This window comes from Nerophis lumbriciformis, linkage group LG18 (assembly GCF_033978685.3).
Source record: "Nerophis lumbriciformis linkage group LG18, RoL_Nlum_v2.1, whole genome shotgun sequence".
NCBI lineage: Eukaryota > Metazoa > Chordata > Actinopteri > Syngnathiformes > Syngnathidae > Nerophis > Nerophis lumbriciformis.
This window is the reverse complement of record NC_084565.2, coordinates 20,937,075-20,962,294: the sequence shown is the minus strand read 5'-3', so window position 1 is coordinate 20,962,294 and position 25,220 is coordinate 20,937,075. Positions and strand designations below refer to the sequence as shown.

The window sequence follows — 25,220 nt, the reverse complement described above, 5'->3', positions numbered from 1 at the left end:
ACTGTTTAGGATATAATAGCGCATTTCCCTTGCTAATGATACCGCCACCTGCAGGGCGCAATTTTGTGAGCCACGAATACTGGGTTTCATCCCCCGGTGGGAGTAGCGTCTGAAAGACTTGCTCAATTATGTACATTTTTTTTTGCATCTGCAAAAAATCATACTGAGCTCCAAAGTATGAATCTAATTAAATAAAGTATGGAAACATGGAGTATTAAAATAGTATAAAATTATTCTTTGGACATCAATTTTGCATAACAGGGCTAGTTCTTTTCTGAAATGTGTAATTCTGTCAAAAGAAATAGACCAAAAAAAATTTCAACTATGCACATAATGCTGGTTCTCAAAATAAGTCAGAGGAGAAATTTGGGCCTCCGATTGTTAATTTTTCTGAAATGTGGCCCGTACGACAATTTATTTGAATAGTCCTGGAATGGAGCAACTACCGTATTTTCTGGACTATAAGGCGAGCTTAAAATCCTTAAATTTTCTCAAAAATCGACAGTGCGCCTTATAACCCGGTGCGCCTAATGTACGGCATTATTCTGGTTGTGCTTACCCACCTCGAAACCTCGAAGCCATTATATTTGGTACATGGTGTAATAAGTGTGACAGAGTAGATGGCAGTCACACATACGAGATATGACAGTAAACACCAAAACTTTAAATGTTCCACTGAGAATACAGAACATTACACACTCAACAATCTGTCAAAATGTTTTTAGTACGACTTCGGTAAGCAATGAAGCCGCACCGCTTGATGGATTGTCGGTGCATTAAACATATGAGTATTATTATGGTGTGTGTATAAGCACTGCAAAATGGCACCTATTAGCAGACATATTATCTGGTGTTTTGTTTCGCATTATCATGTAAAACCAACTTTTCTTACCTTCTGGTACCTGCTGATCTGTATTTGGGATCTGCATAAATCCTGAAAATTTGCGCGAGTCTGCCATTGTAGTCCGTGCCGACACCGTAGTCATAAGCTTCTTCTTTTTCTCTATCTTCTTGTTATGGGACATTCATCCTCCGCTGTTGCCATTTCTAATATAAAGTAGTGTAAAGTTCTTACTTACATCTGTCAGTAGACTCGCTATCAAAGCGCTAAAAACTGTAGTCAGTTTACATACAAACCCCGTTTCCATATGAGTTGGGAAATTGTGTTAGATGTAAATATAAACGGAATACAATGATTTGCAAATCATTTTCAACCCATATTCAGTTGAATATGCTACAAAGACAACATATTTGATGTTCGAACTGATAAACATTTTTGTTTTGCAAATAATCATTAACTTTAGAATTTGATGGCAGCAACACGTGACAAAGAAGTTGGGAAAGGTGGCAATAAATACTGATAAAGTTGAGGAATGCTCATCAAACACTTATTTGGAACATCCCACAGGTGAACAGGCAAATTGGGAACATGTGGGCGCCATGATTGGGTATAAAAGTAGATTCCATGAAATGCTCAGTCATTCACAAACAAGGATGGGGCAAGAGTCACCACTTTGTCAACAAATGCGTGAGCAAATTGTTGAACAGTTGAAGAAATACCTTTCTCAACCAGCTATTGCAAAGAATTTAGGGATTTCACCATCTACGGTCCGTAATATCATCAAAGGGTTCAGAGAATCTGGAGAAATCACTGCACGTAAGCAGCTAAGCCCGTGACATTCGATCCCTCAGGCTGTACTGCATCAACAAGCGACATCAGTGTGTAAAGGATATCACCACATGGGCTCAGGAACACTTCAGAAAACCACTGTCAGTAACTACAGTTGGTCGCTACATCTGTAAGAGCAAGTTAATACTCTCCTATGCAAGGCGAAAACCGTTTATCAACAACACCCAGAAACGCCGTCGGCTTCGCTGCGCCTGAGCTCATCTAAGATGGACTGATACAAAGTGGAAAAGTGTTCTGTGGTCTGACGAGTCCACATTTCAAATTGTTTTTGGAAACTGTGGACGTCGTGTCCTCCGGACCAAAAAGGAAAAGAACCATCCGGATTGTTATAGGCGCAAAGTTGAAAAGCCAGCATCTGTAATGGTATGGGGGTGTATTAGTGCCCGTTCTTGCACGCTACACCGCTACAACAAAGATGACAGGGAGAAGACGCTGCCGTAGGTGAGCCAGGTAAATAAGACCGCCCACAAAACGGCGCATCCGGAAGCGACTGTCAGAAAGTTACTTGAAGATGATCTGTAAAACATAATCTATGCAACATTTTGACCAAAGAATCACCATTACATGTTATGTAGACCACAAGGAAGTGTTTTAAATTTAGAAAAAACATCATAATATGACTCCTTTAATGCGCCTTATAACCCGGTGCGCCCTATGGTCCGAAAAATACGGTAATTGCTCTGTATAAGCAACACACCGAACAAACACTAGCAACCCACAGTGAGTGCAAAACTCAATAAAAGTTAACCTTAACTCTAACAAGTGATCCATTTGTCCCAGTTGCAACTTAAAACTTAAATACTGTACTGTTTTTATGTACAACATCAAGTACTGTAGTTGTACTATAAGGGCAAAAACAAGTTATACCGTATTTTCCGCACTATAAGGCGCACCTAAAAACCACAAATTTTCTCAAAAGCTAACAGTGCGCCTTATAACCCGGTGCGCTTTATTACGATTAATTTTCATAAAGTTTCGATCTCGCAACTTCGGTAAACAGCCGCCATCTTTTTTCCCGGTAGAACAGGAAGCGCTTCTTCTTCTACGCAAGCAACCGCCAAGGAAAGCACCCGCCCCCATAGAACAGGAAGCGCTTCACCCGCCCCCATAGAACAGGAAGCGCTTCACCCGCCCCCGGAAGAAGAAGAAAAAACGCGCGGATATCACCGTACGTTTCATTTCCTGTTTACATCTGTAAAGACCACAAAATGGCTCCTACTAAGTGATCCGGTTCATAAAAAGACGCAATCTCTCCATCCGCACACGGATTACTACCGTATTTCACAGCAACTGAACCGCACTGTGGAACGGGAGCACGTACGGTGAATATTCGCACCACAGGGAATGAAGTCATCCTTCACTGTGGTTCTAGCTTGCCATGCTAACTTCCACTCATGGTGATATTCAAAAGGAAGACCTTGCCAAAAGAGACCTTTCCAGCCGGCGTCATCATAAAAGCTAACTCGAAGGGATGGATGGATGAAGAAAAGATGAGCGAGTGGTTAAGGGAAGTTTACGCGAAGAGGCCGGGTGGCTTTTTTCACACAGCTCCGAAGGCGAACACACCTTCACTAAGACGGGCAGACAGCCTCGGACGACATACGCCAACATTTGCCAGTGGATCGTAAATGCCTGGGCAGATATTTTGGTCACAACTGTGGTCCGAGCTTTCCGGAAGGCAGGATTCACAGAACAACAGCGACACTGACTCCCGATGACTTCTACGAGACGGAACCGGCCATTTTGGATACCACGCTTGCGCAACTTTTCAATTCGGACACCGAAGACGAAGAATTCGAAGGATTTACGAATGAAGAATAACTTCAGAAGGTGAGCGCTATGTTTATTTTGTGTGTTGTGACATTAACGTTCGAGCAACATTATGTTACTATTGCTCTACACCATTTTGAATTTTACTATGTTTGTGATTGCACATTTGCGTACATTTTGGGACAGAGTTGTTAGAACGCTGGTTTTCAATATATTATTAAAGTTTGACTGAACTATCTGACTGTTTTTTTGACATTCACTTTAGCGCAGCGTTTTTTTGACATTCACTTTAGCGCAGCGTAGGCGCGGCTTATAGTCCGGGGCGGCTTATTGGTGGACAAAATTATGAAATATGTAATTCATAGAAGGTGCGGCTAATAATCCGGTGCGCCTTATAGTGCGGAAAATACGGTACATGTTAACGTAAAGCCTTGGTTAGCTTTCAACATTATTTTCCCACTTTTTCTTACCAAATTCACATAAAAAAGCCCAGTAGAAAGTTCTTAATGTCTTAAGATCTGTTTGGAGGATAGATTGGATGTTGTTAAAGGAACTGCAGAACAGCGGTTCTTAACCCTTTTGACCCCGAGGCCCAACTTTTCCACTACGGAGGAGCCCAGAGTCCAGTCAAATATTAACACTGAATTAGTAATCTTACTTTTGATTTTAATCATATTCAATAATCGTATCTAACCGACTTAACTTTGAACAGGATAAACCTTGTCCATTGATACAAAACCATGTGTTAATCTCAAAGATTATTATCAAGGATAATAATAAAGTATATTGCAATAGAAGCTACTCCTACAAACTGATTAAAAATAAAATAAATGTACGTACAATTACACAGTGCTATCTAAATAAATACACTTTCAATAAAATTCAAGTGCAATTGAAAACACAACTTCACCACTTTAGTCATCATTTTTGTGCTTAAGAAACCTTTCTATGACTTTAGCTCAAGACGTCTTCTGTTTGTTGAATACTGTCATTACTGCCACAAGTGGTGGAAACCTTGATTACAACTGAGTATCGCTGCGGCCCATACAGACCAGAGTTGAGAAGCAGATATTTTTTGGTGACCATCTAGGGCAGGGGTCCCCAAACTTTTCGACTCGGGGGCCGCAATGGGTTAAAAAAATTAGTTTCATCTGACGTAACATGGACAAAGATAAGACCTTCTGGAGGAAAGTTCTGTGGTCAGATGAAACAAAAATTTAGCTGTTTGGCCACAATACCCAGCAATATGTTTGGAGGAGAAAAGGTGAGGCCTTTAATCCCAGGAACACAATCCCTACCGTCAAGCATGGTGGTGGTAGTATTATGCTCTGGGCCTGTTTTGCTGCCAATGAAACTGGTGCTTTACAGAGAGTAAATGGGACAATGAAAAAGTAGGATTACCTCCAAATTCTTCAGGAAAACCTAAAATCATCAGCCCGGAGGTTGGGTCTTGGGCGCAGTAGGGTGGGTGTTCCAACAGGACAATGACTTGAAACACACGTCAAAAGTGGTAAAGGAATGGCTAAATCAGGCTAGAATTAAGGTTTAAGAATGGCCTTCCCAAAGTCCTGACTTAAACGTGTGGACAATGCTGAAGAAACAAGTCCGTGTCAGAAAACCAACAAATTTAGTTGAACTGCACAAATTTTCTCAAGAGTGGTCAAAAATTCAACCAGAAGCTTGTAGATGGCTACCAAAAGCGCCTTATTGCAGTGAAACTTGCCAAGTAACCAAATATTAACATTGCTGTATGTATACTTTTGACCCAGCAGATTTGGTCACATTTTCAGTAGACCCATAATAAATTCACAAAAGAACCAAACTTCATGAATGTTTTTTGTGACCAACAAGTGTGTGCTCCAATCACTATCACACAAAAAAATAAGAGTTGTTGAAATGATTGGAAACTCAAGACAGCCATGACATTATATTCTTTACAAGTGTATGTAAACTTTTGACCACGACTATATATTTACACACATATATATATATATACATATATATATATATATATATATATAAAACTATATATATATATATATATATATATATATACATATATATATATACACACACATATATAAATACACACACATATATATATATATATATATAGTCCGCGCGATAATGTTATGTTATCGATGGGAAAATGCATTTTTAGACAATATGATTTGCCTGAGCGGCTAGGAGACACCGAGAGTAACAAGCTGTAGAAAATGGATTAGAAAGTCCAGATTTAAAAAAAAATAAAAAATAAAAAAAAAATACATTTATCAACCTGGGACATCCCGCGGGCCGGATTTTGGACGGTCGTAGTTTGGGGACCCCTGATGTCGGGGGTTAAGAAACACTGCTCCAGAATACAGACATGATAGTTAAAATGCTGACTGGACTCCAGTCATTGTAAACAGAATGAAAACCGAATCTAACAATACCATGTATTTGTCTCTGTGGGGTCAGCCAAGTGGAGTCCATGGGGTGTCTGGGGGTCCTGCACTGTGACATGCGGCGGGGGTCGCAGAATCAGGAGGAGGAGCTGCGTGAGGACCTCGACGACAATGCAGTGCACCGGACGACCTGTGGAAACACAAAAATGCGGCAAGAGTTCATGTCCAGGTAACGCAAGACGTCTTTTTCCCGTCGCTTCTTTATGACTTCCCGTGGCCGTCTCCGCAGTGAAATGTCAACGTGTGTGTGCCGAGGGCCGTCCCGATGAAGACTGCAGACGCTGTGTGTGCGAGGGCCACGTTCTGCGCGGCGAAGTCCACAGTGTGACCGGGGCCCCTGTATCAGAGGCCTGGGTGGCGTTCACCAGTCACCCCAAAGTCATCCGTGCCCGAACGGACGCCGACGGTCAATTCCGACTCAAAGGAGTTTGCTCGTCTGATGACATCTCCTTCACCATCAGGAAGGACAAATATGCACCTGTCGTGGTGTCCTCCAGCAGTAACAGCACAGGCGTGTCCTGGGTGTCCGCTGTCCTCAAATCGGCTGGTGAGTGGACGGTACTAGTATAGTCGCGGTACTAATGAATCAAAAATGGTACTATACTCTGTTTGAAAAGTAGCGGTTACCGGGCATGACGTCACGTCGTGTCATTGCTGGTTTACGAGCAGAGGAGCATGTTCGGCAGCGCACACTCACAGAGTACTTACAAGCAGACAGTGTGTAGACAGAAAAGGGAGAACGGACGCATTTTGGCTTGAAAACTAACGATAAAGGTGAAGTTATAACTAGAGATGTCCGATAAATGCAATAAAATGTAATATCGGAAATTATCGGTATTGTTTTTTTTATTATCGGTATCGTTTTTTTTTGTTTTTTTTATTAAATCAACATAAAAAACACAAGATACACTTACAATTAGTGCACCAACCCAAAAAACCTTCCTTCCCCATTCACACTAATTCACACAAAAAGGTTGTTTCTTTCTGTTATAAATATTCTGGTTCCTACATTATATATCAATATATATCAATACAGTCTGCAAGGGATACAGTCCGTAAGCACACATGATTGTGCGTGCTGCTGGTCCACTAATAGTACTAACCTTTAACAGTTAATTTTACTCATTTTCATTAATTACTAGTTTCAATGTAACTGTTTTTATATTGTTTTACTTTCTTTTTTATTCAAAAAAATGTTTTTTATTTTATAATTTTTTTTAAAAGTACCTTATCTTCACCATACCTGGTTGTCCAAATTAGGCATAATAACGTGTTAATAATTCCACGACTGCATATATCGGTTGATATCGGTATCGGTTGATATCAGTATCGGTAATTAAAGAGTTGGACAATATCGAAATATCGGATATCGGCAAAAAGCCATTATTGGACATCCCCAGTTATAACACTGAAACGCTTTAAGACACGGCTAGCGAGCTAGCGGCTAACATCCATCCACAGTCTGCAGTGTTTTAGCTACTTCTAAATCACTAATCCTCGCCTCCATCCATCCATCCATCCATCCATCCATCTTCTTCCGCTTATCCGAGGTCGGGTCGCGGGGGCAGCAGCCTAAGCAAGCAAGCCCAGACTTCCCTCTCCCCAGCCACTTCGTCCAGCTCCTCCCGAGGGATCCCGAGGCGTTCCCAGGCCAGCCGGGAGACATAGTCTTCCAACGTGTCCTGGGTCTTCCCCGTGACCTCCTACGATGCGTTCGGGTGGCATCCTGACCAGAAGCCTGAACCACCTCATCTGGCTCCTCTCGATGTGGAGGAGCAGCGGCTTTACTTTGAGCTCCTCCCGGATGACAGAGCTTCTCACCCTATCTCTCAGGGAGAGCCCCGCCACCCGGCGGAGGAAACTCATTTCGGCCGCCGTGATTTTGTCCTTAGGGTCATAACCCAAAGCTCATGACCATAGGTGAGGATTGGAACGTAGATCGACCGGTGAATTGAAAGCTTTGCCTTCCGGCTCAGCTCCTTCTTCACCACAACGGATCGATACAGCGTCCGCATTACTGAAGACGCCGCACCTATCCGCCTGTCGATCTCACGATCCACTCTTACCTCACTCGTGAACAAGACTCCGAGGTACTTGAACTCCTCCACTTGGGGCAAGATCTCCTCCCCAACCGGAGATGGCACTCCACCCTTTTCCGGGCGAGAACCATGGACTCGGACTTGGAGGTGCTGATTCTCATCCCAGTCGCTTCACACTCGGCTGCGAACTGATCCAGTGAGAGCTGAAGATCTTGGCCAGATGAAGCCATCAGGACCACATCATCTGCAAAAAGCAGAGACCTAATCCTGCAGCCACCAAACCAGATACCCTCTACGCCTTGACTGCGCCTAGAAATTCTGTCCATAAAATTTATGAACAGAATCGGTGACAAAGGGCAGACTTGGCAGAGTCCAACCCTCACTGGAAACGGGTCCGACTTACTGCCGGCAATGCGGACCAAGCTCTGACACTGATCGTACAGGGAGCGGACCGCCACAATCAGACAGTCCGTTACCCCATACTCTCTGAGCACTCCCCACAGGACTTATTGCAAGTTTGTCCTTAAATAAAATAGTGAACATACAAGACAACTTGTCTTTTAGTAGTAAGCAAACACAGCTTCTTAATTTAACTGCTGACATATGCACACTGCAAAAACTGAAATCTAAGTAAGATGAAATATCTCAAATAAGGGTGATATTTGCTTATTTTCTGTCTGATAAGATAATTCTTCTCACTAAGCAGATTTTATGTTAGTGTTTTACTTGTTTTAAGTGTTTTGGTCCTAAATGATCTCAGTAAGATATTACAGCTTGTTGCTGAGATTTTATGACCTATATTGAGTAAAACATGCTTGAAATTAGAATATCAACTGTTGCAAAGCTGTGTCATCAACACTCACAAGTATAAAACTACTTTTTTAAAGTAATAATTTCTTACTTTAAGCATGAAAAAAAAAAAACCTTGATGCCGAGCGCATATCATTATGTCAAGATAATGGCACTATCATTTACTTAATTTAAGAATATTTTTCAACATATTGAGCAAAAAGGTCTCTTTTTTTCTACCAAGAAAAGTGCACTTGTTATTAGTGAGAATATACTTATTTTAAGGTATTTTTGGGTTCATTGAGGTTAGCTAATTTTACTTGCCGAATCTTGTTCTATTGGCAGATAATTTTGCTTAGTTCAAATAAAATACCCCTAATTTTTTCTTCTTCTTGTTTTTGAACACTGACTTTTTGCAGTGCACATATTGTGTCATTTCTCATTCTATTATTTTGTCAAAATTATTAAGAACAAGCGGTAGAAAATGAATTATTAATCTACTTGTTCATTTACTGTTAATATCTGCTTACTTTCTCTTTCAACATGTTCTATCTACACTTCTGTTAAAATGTAATAATCACTTATTCGTCTGTTGTTTGGATACTTTACATTAGTTTTGGATGATACCACAAATTTGGGTACCGGTACTTTTTAGAGACGGTATATATATATGATTCATTAGTATCGCGATACCATACCAATACCGGTATACCGTACAACCAATATGTTACCTAAAGGCCCAAAATAAAAGTACACCCTGTGCTGCTTTTAAAAGGCTGACTTTCATCAGCAATCATTCCTCAAAAGTACACTGGCTGGCTGTGGGAATCTTGTGTAAGTGAACAATTGGACCTCTGAACGTTTCCTCTCGGCTTCCACAGAGAAACCCTACGTTGTGAAGCACCCGGAGGACAAGGTGCGATACGAGGGCGGGCGGGCGATGTTGTGCTGCAAGGCAACAGGATCGCCGACGCCTGAAAAGTACAACTGGTGAGACGAGCATGTACGGCAGCCTGAGCTCCACTATTTACAGTATTTCCTCTTACTTATGTCGAACCTAAACAATTATTTGGAGTGCATGAGAAAGTGAAAAGACAAATATAGCCTTTTTTGTTGATTTATTAACATTGTGAGCAACAGTACCGTATTTTTCGGACTATAAAATATATATATATAAAATCCTTTAATTTTCTCAAAAATCAAAATATGGTTGTGCTTACCAACCTCGTAGCAATTTTTGTTGGTATATGGTGTAATAAGTGTGACCAGTAGATGGCAGTCACACATAAGAGATACATGTAGACTGCAATATGACGCCAGTAAACAACACCAGATCTTTAAGTGTTCCATTGAAAATAAAGAACATTACACACGGCGCTCAAAAATCTGTCAAAATGTTTTAGTACGACTTTGAAGGCGCACCGCTTGATGGATCATCGGCCCATTACGGCTACCGTAGTCAGAGATATAAGTATTACTATGGTGTGTGTATAAGGACCGCAAAATGGAACCCATTAGCAGGCATATTATCCGGCGTTTTGGTTCACAATATCATGCAAAACCAACATTTCTTACCTTCTGGTACCTGCTGATGTGTATTTGAGATCTGCATAAGTCTTGAAAATTTACGCACGTCCGCCATTGTAGTCCGTGCTGACACCGTAGTCGATTTTCTCTATCTTCTTGTTATGGGAAAATTATCCTACGCTGCTGTCATTTCTAATATAAAGTAGCGTAAAGTTCTAACTTATATCTCCCTATGGAAGCGTGGTGAGTTTATATTATTCACCCAAGGAACTTTAGTCATTAGTCATTAGAGAGTTCCGGTTGGACGTTTTTTCACGGGACACATTCCCGGCGTTGTTGCACTAGTGACCCACGGATGAGGAGATGCTGCTCCGTTATTGATTGAAGTAAAGTCTGAATGTCATTAAAACAGTTAGCTCCATCTTTTGACACTTTTTCCACTCCCGTCCTTGCACGCTACACCGCTACAACAAAGATGACGGGGAGAAGACCGCCCACAAAACGGCGCATTCTGAAGCGACTGTCAGAAAGCGACTTGAAGATGTTCTGTAAAACATAATCTATGCAACATTTTGACCAAAGACCCACCATTATATGTTATGTAGACCAGTGTTTTTCAACCACTGTGCCGCGGCACACTAGTGTGCCGTGAGATACAGTCTGGTGTGCCGTGGGAGATTATCTAATTTCACCTATTTGGGTTGAAAATATTTTTTGCAAACCAGTAATTATAGTCTGCAAATGATGTGTTGTTGTTGAGTGTCGGTGCTGTCTAGAGCTCGGCAGAGTAACCGTGTAATACTCTTCCATATCAGTAGGAGGCAGCAGGCTAATTGCTTTGTATGTCGGAAAGTTTACTATTTACTGTTTTAATTGGTTTTACCCTTTAAAATTGTTTTTAATCATATTTATTTTATATTGTTTTTAATTGTGTTTAATATTGTTGTGCAGCACTTTGGAAACATTTTGTTGTTTAAATATGCTATATAAATAAAGTGGATTGGATTGGATTGAAATAGCGGAAGGCAGCGTGCAGGTAAAAAAGTGTCAAATGCTTAAACCAAAAATAAACAAAAGTTGAGTGCCCCTACGAAAATGCATTGAAGCTTAGGGAAGGCTATGCAGAACCAAACTAAAACCGAACTGGCTACAAAGTAAACAAAAACAGAATGCTGGATGACAGCAAAGACTTACTGTGGAGCAGAGATGGCGTCCACAAAGTACATCCAAATATGACATGACAATCAACAATGTCCCCACAAAGAAGGATAAAAACAACTGAAATATTCTTGATTGCTATAACAAAGTAGTTGCGGGAAATATCGCTCAAAGGAAGACATGAAACTGCTACAGGAAAATACCAAAAAAAGAGAAAAAGCCACCAAAATAGGAGTGCAAGACAAGAAGTAAAACACTACACACAGGAATACAGCAAAAAAAGTCCAAATAAGTCAGGGTGTGATGTGACAGGTGGTGACAGTACACCTACTTTGAGACAAGACCTATAGCATGCTTGGTTATGCTTTAAAGTCATATCCAACAATTGTGACAACGAATTTTTACTGTCAACTGAGTTTAGTTTTTTAATGATTTCTGCTGGTGGTGTGCCTCCGAATTTTTTCAACACAAAAAATGTGCCTTGGCTCAAAAAAGGTTGAAAAACACTGATGTAGACCACAAGGAAGTGTTTTCCATTTAGAAAAAAAAAAAAAAAATGACCCCTTTAATGCGCCTTATAATCCGGTGCGCCCTATGGTCCGGAAAATACGGTACATATTTTGCATGTCCTTATTTGCATTGACTTTTTTTTGTTGTTACATTATGCATTTTTGCCATCAAGGTACCACAATGGGACTCTGCTGGACAGAAAGGTGTACAACTATCAAGAAGACCTTGTACTGAAGGACCTGAAGCCAGAGCAGTCTGGACAGTATTACTGCAAAACCAGCAGCCCAGCAGGCAGCATTAAGTCCTCGCCAGCATCCCTCACTGTCATCGGTAAGTCTTGAATCTCTATCAGCTACTGGATGTGTTTCTTACTTTTTCGACACGGAAATGCGGCCAAAAGCAGCATGCGACTGATAAAAACACGCCTTTTTTGGTGCAAAGTTGTACAATAAATGTGACAACCCGCCCCACTCTTAGTTTAAGTCCTTCACAGGATCAAGAAGAGAGCACAATTCATTTTAGTCTCTCGGGCGCAACATCTCAGAGACTGAAAATTGCATTTGAAGAGGAAGTGACCTCAGAGCTAAGGCCTCATCTGTGAGCTGTGTCAATGCATTAAGAGGACGATAAAACATCTTAGAGGAAGGGAAAACATGACTTGCTTGCGACTCAAGCTTTTCTCTTTCATTATATAATAATAATAATAATAATAATGGATGCTCCTCTAGGGCGGCCAACATGGAGCTAACATCCAACAATAACACTCTTAATGGTGGTGGCTACTCATTGCACATATTCTCTAGGTGCTTGTTAGCTAAAATGAGGATTAAGAACCAGGTTAAAGCACTTAGATGCATCTCCACACCCCAGAAGTTATTATGTTGGGAGCTTTTATGAGTATCTAGGGCCTTTTTTTTTATATTGTACAGCATAGTATACCGAACTTAATCACCCATATGTCAGACTTTGCATACTTTATTAGGAAGCTGAGAGTTAGAGCCATCAAGGTATAGCATGCAAATTACTTGGGGGAGTTAAGTGATGACTGATGAGACTAGACTGGAAACTCATCTGTGGTATCATACATATTTAATTATACTATACGGGTGACTAATACGCCTGTCTTTCCAACTCCTGTCTTATTTCCCCGCGAACGTCTAATTACGCAACCCACGCAGGCATGATACTTGTCACAGTGTCAATATACAGTCGTGGTGAAAGGTTTACATACACTTGTAACTGTATTGAATTTCCAATCATTTCTACAACTCCTATTTATTTGTGATAGAGTGATTGGAGCACATACTTGTTGGTCACAAAAAACATTCATGAAGTTTGGTTCTTTTATGAATTTATTATGGGTCTACTGAAAATGTGACCAAATCTGCTGGGTCAAAAGTATACATACAGCAATGTTAATATTTGGTTACATGTCCCTTGGCAAGTTTCACTGCAATAAGGCGCTTTTGGTAGCCATCCACAAACTTCTGCTTGAATTTTTGACCACTCCTCTTGACAAAATTGGTTCAGTTCAGCTAAATGTGTTGGTTTTCTGACATGGACTTGTTTCTTCAGCATTGTCCACACGTTTAAGTCAGGACTTTGGGAAGGCCATTCTAAAACCTTAATTCGAGCCATTCCTTACCACTTTTGACATGTGTTTGGGGTCATTGTTCTGTTGGATCACCCAACTGTGACCAAGACCCAATCTCCGGGCTGATGATTTTAGGTTGTCCTGAAGAATTTGGAGGTAATCCTCCTTTTTCATTGTCCCATTTACTCTCTGTAAAGCACCAGTTCCATTGGCAGCAAAACAGGCCCAGAGCATAATACTACCACCACCATGCTTGACGGTACGAATGGTGTTTCTGGGATTAAAGGCTTCACCTTTTGCTGGGTATTGTGGTCAGACAGCTCAATTTTTGTTTCATCTGACATCACATGGACAAACACACATCAATAGTGGTAAAGGAATGGCTAAATCAGGCTACAATTAAGGTTTTAAAATGGCCTTCCCAAAGTCCTGACTTAAACGTGATGGCAATGCTGAAGAAACAAGTCCATGTCAGAAAACCAACACATTTAGCTGAACTGCACCAATTTGATCAAGAGTGGTCAAAAAGTCAACCAGAAGCTTGTGGATGGCTACCAAAAGCACCTTATTGCAGTGAAACTTGCCAAGGGACATGTAACCAAATATTGACATTGCTGTATGTATACTTTTGACCAAGCAGATGTGGTCACATTTTCAATAAACCCATAATAAATTCATAAACAAACCAAACTTCATGAATCACTATCACAAAAAAAATAAGAGTTGTAGAAATGATTGGAAACTCAAGACAGTCATGACATTATGTTCTTTACAAGTGTATGTAAACGTTTGACCACGACAGTATATGCATGCATAAACATTCTTGTAACGTGGGTACAAAACTTAATTTAGTTATTACACACAAAGTTCGTCTGACACAGGCATATACTGTGCAGGGAAACCTCCAAAAGTGGCACAATTTGGAGTTTAACGAAACATTTATAGAAACTATGCCAAAACATACAGTACAGGCCAAAAGTGTGGACACGCCTTCTCATTCACAACACAACTGATAACAACAAAGCCATTGATAAAGCAAGAAATTCCACTAATCAACCCTGATAAGGCACACCTGTGAAGTGAAAACCATTTTAGGTGACTACCTCTTGAAGCTCATCGAGAGAATGCCAAGAGTGTGCAAAGCAGTGATCAGAGCAAAGGGTGGCTATTTTGAAGAAACTAGAATATAAAACATGTTTTCAGCTATTTCACCTTTTTTTGTTAAGTACATAACTCCACATGTGTTCATTCATAGTTTTGATGCCTTCAGTGACAATCTACAATGTAAATAGTCATGAAAATAAAGAAAACACATTGAATGAGTAGGTGTGTCCAAACTTTTGGCTTGTAATTAAAAAAAAACAACAACAAAAAAACATCATGCATGGCGTCAAGATGTTGGTGTTTTTTCTGATGCTACCACAAATGGCTACCGATTTTAGAGAAGGGTTATGATTATAACCATCGAACAGGAAATGTAAGTTAACGGTGACATAGGAAAGCTCCTTTTGGCTGAACAATTACCTAAATAAATGCCAATTACATTAATTTTACAAAGCAAGCTACTGTCTAGCACGGAAGTCACGATAAAAAGAGCAGGTTTATGCTGTGCAATAATGTTGAGTATCAATTAATTTCCTCTGCATTGAGTTGTCAATGAATTACATTGTTTTACTTTATTTAATTTCTATTCTACAACTTCTGTCTATTGTTGTATGAAAGTTAGGAATGTTACAATTAAAATTAAATATTGCTCATGCATTGGCTAAATGATAAAAACACTTTAAATCTGGAAATAATGAATAAATGAACATTATCTACTATATACATTTTATTTTGAAATGAGAACAACTTGGAAGGTTTGAAGGTTCCACTGTATTCAATAAGCGAAGAACCAGTGTTGCTATGATGAGGATCTTGGTTTATGAAGTGTGAAATGCAGTTTTTGTGCACTGACTTTTCTCAGTGTGCTTTAGAACACGTAGTCTTTAATGTTTAATATGTGTCAAGTGGGCCATTTATCTTTTTTATGTATCATATCAACAAAACTCACTTTGTGTTTTTATGGCAAATTCACAGCAAAAGGAACTCCAGCATGCAATTCTACCCCCGAGGCGCATCTGATCAGACTCCCACTGGACTGCGTTCAACCTGGGACTAACTCCAAGTTTTACAATGCTGGCCGCTGCCCTCATAACAAATGTGCTGGCTCGCTAGACTATGATATGCGCTGCCGGGATGGAGAAGGCTTTTGCTGTGGTGTCCAAGCAATGGAAACTCGGACCATCGACTGTGGGAGCTACAACCTCCCAATCAAGGCTGTATCCCAATGCAAATGTCAGAAGTGCGCACAGCCAACAGTGCTAGTGCGTGGCAGAGTGGTCACAGCTGAGAATGGTGACCCACTAAGATTTGGCCACATCTACATTGGCAAAGAGAGGGTGGGCACCACTGGATACCAGGGAGGTTTCACCTTGCAAGTTCCTCCTGACACACAGAGATTGGTGGTGAATTTTGTGGACCCCACTGAGAAGTTTATCGACACTCCTAAGGTCTTTATCTTGGACAAGAAGGGTGGATCCATCTACCATGACGTCAAGGTGATGAGGAAGCAGGCTCCGATTGACATCAATGCGGGAGAGACTAATTCTATTAACCTGGGAGAGATAAAAGGGGAAGACCCTATTGGACAGTTGGTTATTCCAGCCAATTCCTTCCACAAAGACAATGGAGACATTTACGAGGGAACTGTAAAAGCCAGTGTCACTTTCATTGACCCAAGAAATATCACCACGGCTTCTGCTACACCTGGTGACCTCAACTTTGTGGACAACGAAGGTGATATGCTCCCTTTAAGGACCTACGGCATGTTCTCTGTTGACTTCCGTGACGAGAGCAACAAGGAGGTGCTTGGCGCCGGAGCGGTTCAAGTCCTTCTCGACACACAGCACGTCAAAATGCAAGAGCACATCCCCAAAATGAAACTGTGGTCTTTAAATCCTGACACTGGAGTCTGGGAGGAGGAGGGTGACTTCTCCAGCACCACAACCACAGGTGGGCACGGCCGGAGCAAACGAGAGGAGCGCACCTTCCTCATAGGCAACATGGAGATCAGAGAGCGTAGACTCTTTAACTTGGACGTGCCTGAAAACAGACGTTGCTATGTCAAAGTCCGTGCCTACATGAGTGACAAGTTTCTTCCCGTTGAACAGCTGGAAGGCGTTGTGGTCAGCCTGATAAACCTGGAACCCAAACCTGGTTATTCCTCCAACCCCAGAGCATGGGGCCGCTTCGACAGCGTCATTACTGGCCATAATGGGGCCTGTTTACCTGCTTTCTGTGACGCCCAGAGGCCTGATGCCTACACCGCTTATGTAACAGCCATGATGGGTGGCGAGGAACTGGAAGCAGCCCCCTCCTCACCAAAGATGAATCCGAATATCATTGGAGTATCTCAGCCATACCTGGATAAGATTGACTACCAGCGCTCAGACCATGAAGATCCAGCTCTGAAGAAAACAGCTTTCAGAATTAATCTAGCAAAGCCCAACCAAAACAACCTTGATGAGACCAATGGACCCATATATCCATATCAGAATTTAATAGCCTGTGAAAATGCTCCAGTTGATTCAAACCATTTTAGATTCTTTAGGGTGGAAAAAGACAAGTATGAATACAATGTTGTGCCTTTTGAGGAAAATGATCTGACAACCTGGACAGGAGACTACCTCTCCTGGTGGCCTAACCCTCAAGAGTTCAGAGCTTGCTTCATTAAGGTGAAAGTCCAGGGACAAAAGGAAGTGATGGTCAGGTCTAAGAACTTAGGAGGAACACATCCAGAAACCAAAAACAAACTTTACGGCATCCGAGATATACGCAGCACTCGGGACATGCGAGAGGCCAATACTTCAGCAGCTTGCGTGGAGTTCAAATGCAGCGGCATGTTGTTTGATCAAGCTGAGGTGGATAGATCCCTCATATCAATCCTTGCACAGGGGAACTGTCGCAAGATCGCCACCAACAACCTCCTGCAGGAGTACCTAATCAAACACCCTCCGGTGGCGCAAAATAACGACTCCAATGCCTTCAGCATGTTAGCCCCTGTGGATCCATTGGGGCACAATTATGGCATATATACCGTCACAGACCAGAATCCCAGAGTTGCAAAAGAAATCGCCATTGGCCGCTGCTTTGACGGCACCTCGGATGGTTTCTCCAGAGAGATGAAGTCTAACTCCGGGGTGGCTTTGACTTTCAGCTGCCCAGAGAGGAAAATTAATAGAGAAAGCCTCTTTCAGCGTCTGCAGACCAACCCAGGTCAGACGCTGTCACAGATGGCGAGGGACATGAGAGAGATGGAAGGCATGCAGGTGCGGAGATCATCCACTCGAGTGGTGGCCTATCCTTCTGAGCCACGGGTCAGGATCCAGAATCGTAGGGTTGGCAGTACAAGCAGGAGCAGGGCGGCTGTTCGCACACGACCCCAATAACAGAGTCAGGAGGTAGGTTGAAATGAAAATCTGAGAAAAGTATTACACAGTAATACAATACAGTAAGAAAATGCACCACTCTCCTTTCAGCAACCACTTTTACATCTTCTCAAGAGACCATACTATGAAAATTATATATATATTTAGAGTAGTCAGTGCACAGCTTGTGTAGCATTATAGATTTGCTATCATCTGAAAATGATCTCACAGCCATTATTGCCTAAATAGCTTACAACAGGAAGTGAGTACACCTCAGAGTGAAAAAAAATGGTATCCAAAGTGTGAATATTTTTAAAGTGAGCACCATTGTTATCTAGCACAACTTTGATCCTCTTGGGCATGGAAACCAGACAAGCTGCACAGTTTTTTACTTGAAACTTCTCACATTCCTCCAAGTTATGTTTAAAAACCTCCATGAGGCCCAATTTTAGCTTCGTAATGTCACCATTCATGCTGAAATTAAGGTTTGCGGCATGCAGCCCCAGACCATGATGCTACCACAACAGCAACACTTGACTGTAGGCAATACACACTTGTCTTTGTACTTGTGTTGCTAGCTATTTAGACAAACATGGCCTTTTCAGAATCAGAATCAGAATCAGCTTTATTGTCATTACGCAAGGTAACGAGATTGAGGCCATTCCATACAGTGCGATGTGTGCATGCTAGAAAAACAATGTGCAAATATATAAAAATTTAAAAAATGTAGAAGTGCAATGAATATGGTGTGAAATAAATATATACATGAAAAAACAAAACAAAAACAGGGTGGTTGGTGGAATGGGTTATTGCACCGAAGAGAAGGCAGTTATGAGGGACAATGGGGCAGTCCGTTCAGGATGGTTATGGCCCTGGGGAAGAAGCTGTTCTTTAGCCTGTTTGTTTTGGTTTTAATGCACCTGTAGCGCTTCCCAGAGGGCAGCAGGTGGAACAGGTCAGAGCCAGGGTGGGTGCTGTCCTTGATGATGGCACTGGCTCTGTTGAGGCAGCGGGAGGTGTAGATGTCCGTCAGAGAGGGGAGAGGGCGGCCGATGATCTTCTGAGCCGTCTTGACCACTCTTTGCAGCCTCTCCCTGTCTGCTGCAGTGCAGCTGCCGTACCATACCGTAATACAGTAGGTCAGCAGGCTCTCGATGGACGAGCGGTAGAAGGTCAGCAGCAGGTCAGGCTTCAGGTTGTACTTCCCGAGGACTCTAAGGAAGTGTAGCCGCTGCTGAGCCTTCTTGATGATTGATGTGGTGTTGACTGTCCAGGAGAAGTCATTAGAGGTGTGGACTCCAAGGTACCTGAAGGTGTGGACCCTCTCTACACGCTCGCCGTTGATGTAGAGGGGGGCAGGGTCGGTGCTGCTCCACCTGAAGTCGACGATGATCTCTCTGGTCTTGCTGGTGTTGAGAGTGAGGTTGTTCTCCGAAGACCAGGCCGTCAGCTTCAGGACCTCCTCTCTGTAGGCAGCCTCGTCACCCCTGGAGATGAGCCCGACCACTGTGGTATCGTCGGCGAACTTGACGGTAAGGTTGTCACTGTGGGCCGGACTGCAGTCATGGGTGTAAAGGCAGTAGAGGAGGGGGCTCAGCACACAGCCCTGTGGGGAGCCGATGCTCAGCGTGCGGGAGGATGAGAGGTGCGAGCCAAGTCTCACATTCTGGGGTCGGTCCGTTAGGAAGTCCCTTATCCAGGCGTTTGTGAGAGGGGGGAGGCCAAGAGTGTCCAGTTTATTGCAGAGTCTGTCCGGGATTATTGTATTGAAGGCAGAGCTATAGTCCACAGAGAGCATCCGGACGTAGCTCTGCTGCTGCTCCAGGTGGTTCAGAGCAGAGTGGAGAGCAACAGCGATGGCGTCCTCTGTGGACCTGTTCGCCCGGTATGCGAACTCGTGGGGGTCGAAGTCTGGAGGGATATGGTCCTTGATGTGCTGGAGAACAAGTCGCTCGAAGCACTTCATGATTACCGGAGTGAGGGCCACTGGTCGGTAATCATTCAGGCTGGTGATGGGAGACTTCTTCGGCACCGGGATTATTGTAGATGACTTCAGGCAGGATGGGATGACTGCCTGAGCCAGGGAGAGGTTGAAGATCCTGGTGAGGGGGGGAGCGAGCTGGTGGGCGCACGTCCTGAGCACCTTTCCAGGTACTCCGTCTGGTCCGGTAGCCTTCCTGGGGTTCACAGCCAGGAGCACTCGTCTGACACTGTGCTCCTGTACAGTGAGTGGAGTGGCGCCGGAGCCCGGTGGGGGCGGGGGCAGGGCTGGAGCAGATGAGTGTCGCTGGGGGGTTTCGAAACGGGCAAAGAAACAGTTAAGCTCCTCTGCCAGTGTCGCACTCTGATCCGCAGTTGTCATATTGCAGCCTCTGAAGTTCGTGATGTCATGAATGCCCCGCCACACCTCCCGTGAGTTTTTGCTGGACAGATGGGACTCTATGCACCTCCTGTGGTCCGCCTTTGCTTTTTTAATCCCTCTCTTCAGGTCGGCTCTAGCAACACTGTACAGTGCCCTGTCCCCTGACCTGAAGGCTGCGTCGCGGGCCCTGAGGAGTGTGCGGACCTGGCTGGTCATCCAGGGTTTCTTGTTGGGGTAAACCCGGATGGTTTTTTCCACAGTCACATTCCCGATGCAGAACTTTATGTAGTCCAGCACCGTTCCTGTGGCTGTCTCCAGCTCCTGTTGTTGGAAGAGGTCCCAGTCTGTGTGTTGGAAGCAGTCCTGAAGTTTGGGGAGTGCATCGTCAGGCCAGGTCATAACAGTCTTTGTGATAGGCCTGGCCTGGCGTCTGATGGGGGTGTAGGTAGGAGAGAGCAGGAGGGAAAGATGGTCTGACTGTCCAAGCTGGGGGAGGGGTGTAGCTCTGTACACGTGCTTTATGTTGGTATACACGTGGTCCAGGGTGTTCTTGCCCCTTGTAGAACACTTCACGTGCTGGTAGAACTTAGGGAGTACAGTCTTCAGATTGGCCTTATTAAAATCCCCTGCTATGATATGAACACCGTCGGGGTGGGCCCGCTGCTGTTCGTTGACGGTGTTCAGCAGAAGAGAGAGCGCTGTGTTTACTTTGGCGTCCGGTGGAATATACACAGCCGTGATGATAACAACAGACAGCTCTCTTGGGAGAAAAAAAGGCCGACATCTAACAGACATGTACTCCACGTCCGGGCAACAGTGCTGTTCAGTGATTGTCCCGTTGTTGCACCAGTTCTCATGCACGTAGATACAGAGCCCCCCTCCTCTGCTCTTACCGGAGTCCTTAGTTCTGTCCCGGCGGAGCAGAGTGCGTCCGGCTAGCTGCATGCTAGCATCGGGTATTTCCGGGTGAAGCCAGGTTTCGGTGATAATCATAGCACAACAGTCCCGAACATAGCGGTTTCCAGCAAGTTGTAACTCCAGGTCGTCTATCTTCTGTACAAGGGATCTGGCATTAGAGAGGAACAGGCTCGGTAGAGGTGGCTTGTGGGGTTGTTTCCTAAGCCTGAGCAAGACGCCGGACCTGCGGCCACGCTTCTGCTTCCTCTCCCTCCTCCGTCTGCGCCTTCTCCCAGACCCGACAACAAACCACGGAGAGCCCTGTGCTCTCGCTATGTCATCTGGGATGTTGTGCTCGTGGTGAAAGTTGCTCGAAACAGATATCTGGTGCGAGTTACCGATATCCAAGAGTGACTGGCGGGTGTACCGGGTGTTTGCAGTACAGGTGGTGCACAAAAGGAAAAAAAACATGAAGAAAAGAAGGAAGAAAGAGCACTGAAATGGAGAGCCGTAAGCCGCTGCGTCTGTGCGCGCCGCCATCTTGGGGAAAAAATAAAAATAAAAAAATAAAAAATAAAAAATAAAAAATTACTATTACTATTACTGTCCAAGTTGTACACTAACTACTCCAAGTTTCATTTCTACAGTATTGTCGTTTGAGAAGATAAACTGTCTTAAAAATGCTTTTTTTGGAAGATATGGTATGCCAATTGTGAATCAGACCTGACTGACTCCTCTTTTCTTTGTCATTTCCAGATCTTCACTCAAGGTGACTCATGTTCAGGAACTGAAATCTGACATTCTTTTGATAGAAAGGCACTTCTTCTTTACTGTGGAAAAATCATGTGTCGAGCCTGGCTGAAGATAACCAATAATCTTATACTTACTTGAATGGTTTTTAATATTCTGCTTTTATTTTTTTTGTTCCTCCTGAAATACATACAGTACATATTGTAGTTATATGAAAAGCTGGCATATATTTAAAGACTTTGGTGAGATTTCATGAATGAAAGACGTATTGACCGGAAACTATTATCGGTGGAGCCCAAACGTAAAACAAAAAAAATTGGCCTTCACTGCAAGGAAAAGTTGCAAATACTGAGCTCTTTCTGTTCAAACGGACATAATCTAGAAAGACATTTTCAGCTGTTTTCTTTGTTATAGTGACATGACACACCAAAACAAACGAGCATCTCTAGCAGCATAAACGACGATATTCAATATTTCATTTTTCACCAAGAGCTCATTAGGTTCCAAACTGACATATTTTCTCCCAGAATGTTTATGAGCCGGTAATAAAATCCATGTTTTTAACGTAATACAAAAAGCTGCTGTTGAAAAAACATGTACCGTATTTTTCGCAGTATAAGTCGCACCTGCCGAAAATGCATAATAAAGAAGGAAAAAAACATATATAAGTCGCGCTGGAGTATAAGTCGCATTTTTTGGGGACATTTATTTGATAAAATCCAACACCAAGAATAGACATTAGAAAGGGAATTTAAAATAAATAAAGAATAGTGAACAACAGGCTGAATAAGTGTACGTTATATGAGGCATAAATAACCAACTGAGAACGTGCCTGGTATGTTAACGTAACATATTATGGTAAAAGTCATTCAAATAACTATAACATATAGAACATGCTATACGTTTACCAAACAATCTGTCACTCCTAATCGCTAAATCCCACAAAATCTTATATAATATAATAATAATATTATTTGATATTTTACGGTAATGTGTTAATAATTTCACACATAAGTCGCTCCTGAGTTTAAGTCGCACCCCCGGCCAAACTATGAAAAAAACTGCGACTTATAGTCCGAAAAATACGGTACATGTAACCTTGCATCCATGCATTCAAAATAATTATTTCAAACAGCTAATTGAATACATTTGTTTTTAAACAAATTAAGTGTAACTTAATTTGTTAACATCAAAACACAAAACAATCTAACTTGTTTATCTGCACATTTGACAATTTGCAGAACCTCTTCCAAGCTGAACTAATCCCCAAAAACACAAGCCAAGGGTGACTATGCTCCTCTGGGGAAACATATTTCAGCTGTTAATTAGAAGCTAAACCGCGCCATCCTTTGGGAGCCATTAGTGCAGCTTGACCGTGGCGAAACACTAACAGTCAAACTCAGTCATTTTCAAGATAAAAACTAATTAAAGTAACAAGGCCCTTTCGGGGAGTTCACCTGACTTTTGCGTCATCACCGAGCGTTTATTGTTTGTACATTTTTGCTTTGTGGTTCATGTTGCTTTACACTTACAGATCTTAAATGTGTGTAAACCTAAAAGGGACATTAATGGAGAATTGACTTCCAATTTGACATTGTGTACCATATTTTTCAGACTTTAAGGCGCACTTAAAATCCTTTTATTTTCAAAAAAATTGACGGGGTGCCTTACTTACATATGTAGTAATTGCATCCTGAAGAGAGGGTGAGAAAGCGGCTTGAAAACGGTCTGTAAAACGTAATCTAAGCAACATTTTGACCAAAGAACCACCATTACATGTTATGTAGACCACAGGGAAGTGTTTTAATTTTGGAAAAAAAAAATCTGAATATGACCTGTTTAATGCGCCTTATGATCCGGTTCGCCTTTTCTGTGAAAATAGACAGCGCTTTATAATCCGGTGCGCCTTATGGTTCGAAAAATATGGTAATTGCTTGCATACACATATTTGAGTCTCTGGATGGTCTGTCCAATTCTGGTTGTGCTTACTGACAATTTTATGTGCTACATGGTGTAATGATAAGTGTGACGGGTAAATGGCAGCCAAAGATAAAATATACGTGTGGACTGCAGGTTGATGCCTGTTGTTAAATAATCTGTTAGTATCTTAATCTGTTAGTAGATCCACTATGGAAGCGCTAAAAACTACAACAAAAGATGACTGGGGAGAAGACGCAGTAGAAGTGGAGGCACATAAATACGACCGCTCACCAAAGGACGCATCCTGAAGAGACGGTCAGAAAGCGGTCTGTAAAACATGATCTAAGCAAAATTTTGACCAAATAACCACCATTACATGTTATGTAGACAACAAGGAGGTGTCTTAATTGTAGGAAAACAAATCAGAATATGACCTCTTATAATCCGGTGCGCCTTTTCTATGAAAATAGACCCGAATAGACCGGTTCATCGACAAAGCGCCTTATCCGGTGCGCCTTATGGTACGAAAAATATGGTAATTGCTTGTTTGTATTGCTTGGTCTGTCCAAACATCAAGTGCCAAAGACAAGAAAACAGAGAAAAAGGAAGATGTTGAAAACCAAACATTTCATATTTTTACTGCCTAATATCTAATACAGTTTACATTATTAGTTTACATTACATCTGACTACAACTGCACTAAAAGGGACAAGTAGAACAGCGTCCCAAAACTGTCTGCTTTCAACAGGGCTATCTAGAGCAGGCCTGGGCAATTATTTTGTCTTCGGGGGCCAACTTTAGAGGAAACACATGTGTCTGGGGGCCGGTATATGTATTTTTAGGAACACCACTACAAAACTTCCTCATTATATCTGAATGCTAAAAACTTTATGACAGACCGCCTTAAACGGAATGGAATTTAAATTTTTTTTTACTGAATGACACAGAATGTAGATGAAAACAAAGAATGTGAGATTTACAATATTAAGTATGAACGATAAAACACGGAATATTGACAACATATGAACGTCACACCCCCTCTCAATCGACATATTTTACAATCAAGCAAAACGCAACAAAAATGCAACAAACACAGCAAAATATGAACGTGAAAGGTAAAAAAAACCCACCTACTATCTGATATATCACTAAGCTTTAGAACTTTGTCGTAAAAATCTCCTTCCGCGTCTGTCCCTGACACCAGCATTTCAGGCTGACACTCTTGTGGAAACGCTCCCCACCCACACTGCTTGGTGCCTCGTCTGAGCTGCTGTGACTTAGATTACCATAGTAACTAA

At 42.3% G+C, this 25,220-nt stretch overlaps 2 protein-coding genes across 3 annotated transcripts in view; one reads left to right on the top strand and one right to left on the bottom strand.

Moving 5' to 3' along the window:
* The window catches only part of cilp2 (cartilage intermediate layer protein 2), a 75,372-nt gene extending 52,439 nt beyond the window's left edge, over positions 1-22,933 (top strand). Inside the window, exons 5-10 of the mRNA XM_061977407.2 lie at positions 5,921-6,076; positions 6,137-6,454; positions 9,617-9,725; positions 12,103-12,260; positions 15,604-18,026; positions 22,009-22,933. Of these exons, the coding sequence (XP_061833391.1) occupies positions 5,921-6,076; positions 6,137-6,454; positions 9,617-9,725; positions 12,103-12,260; positions 15,604-18,014 (3,152 nt within the window). The 3' untranslated portion in view covers positions 18,015-18,026; positions 22,009-22,933. The remainder of the gene's footprint in view (positions 1-5,920; positions 6,077-6,136; positions 6,455-9,616; positions 9,726-12,102; positions 12,261-15,603; positions 18,027-22,008) is intronic.
* Positions 1-25,220, bottom strand: part of LOC133617678 (Rieske domain-containing protein) — an 81,671-nt gene that overhangs the window by 34,725 nt on the left and 21,726 nt on the right. For both annotated transcript variants that reach the window (XR_009817050.2, XR_012050946.1), the window contains one exon: positions 5,896-6,037. The gene's annotated coding sequence lies outside the window, so the exon portion shown is untranslated. The remainder of the gene's footprint in view (positions 1-5,895; positions 6,038-25,220) is intronic.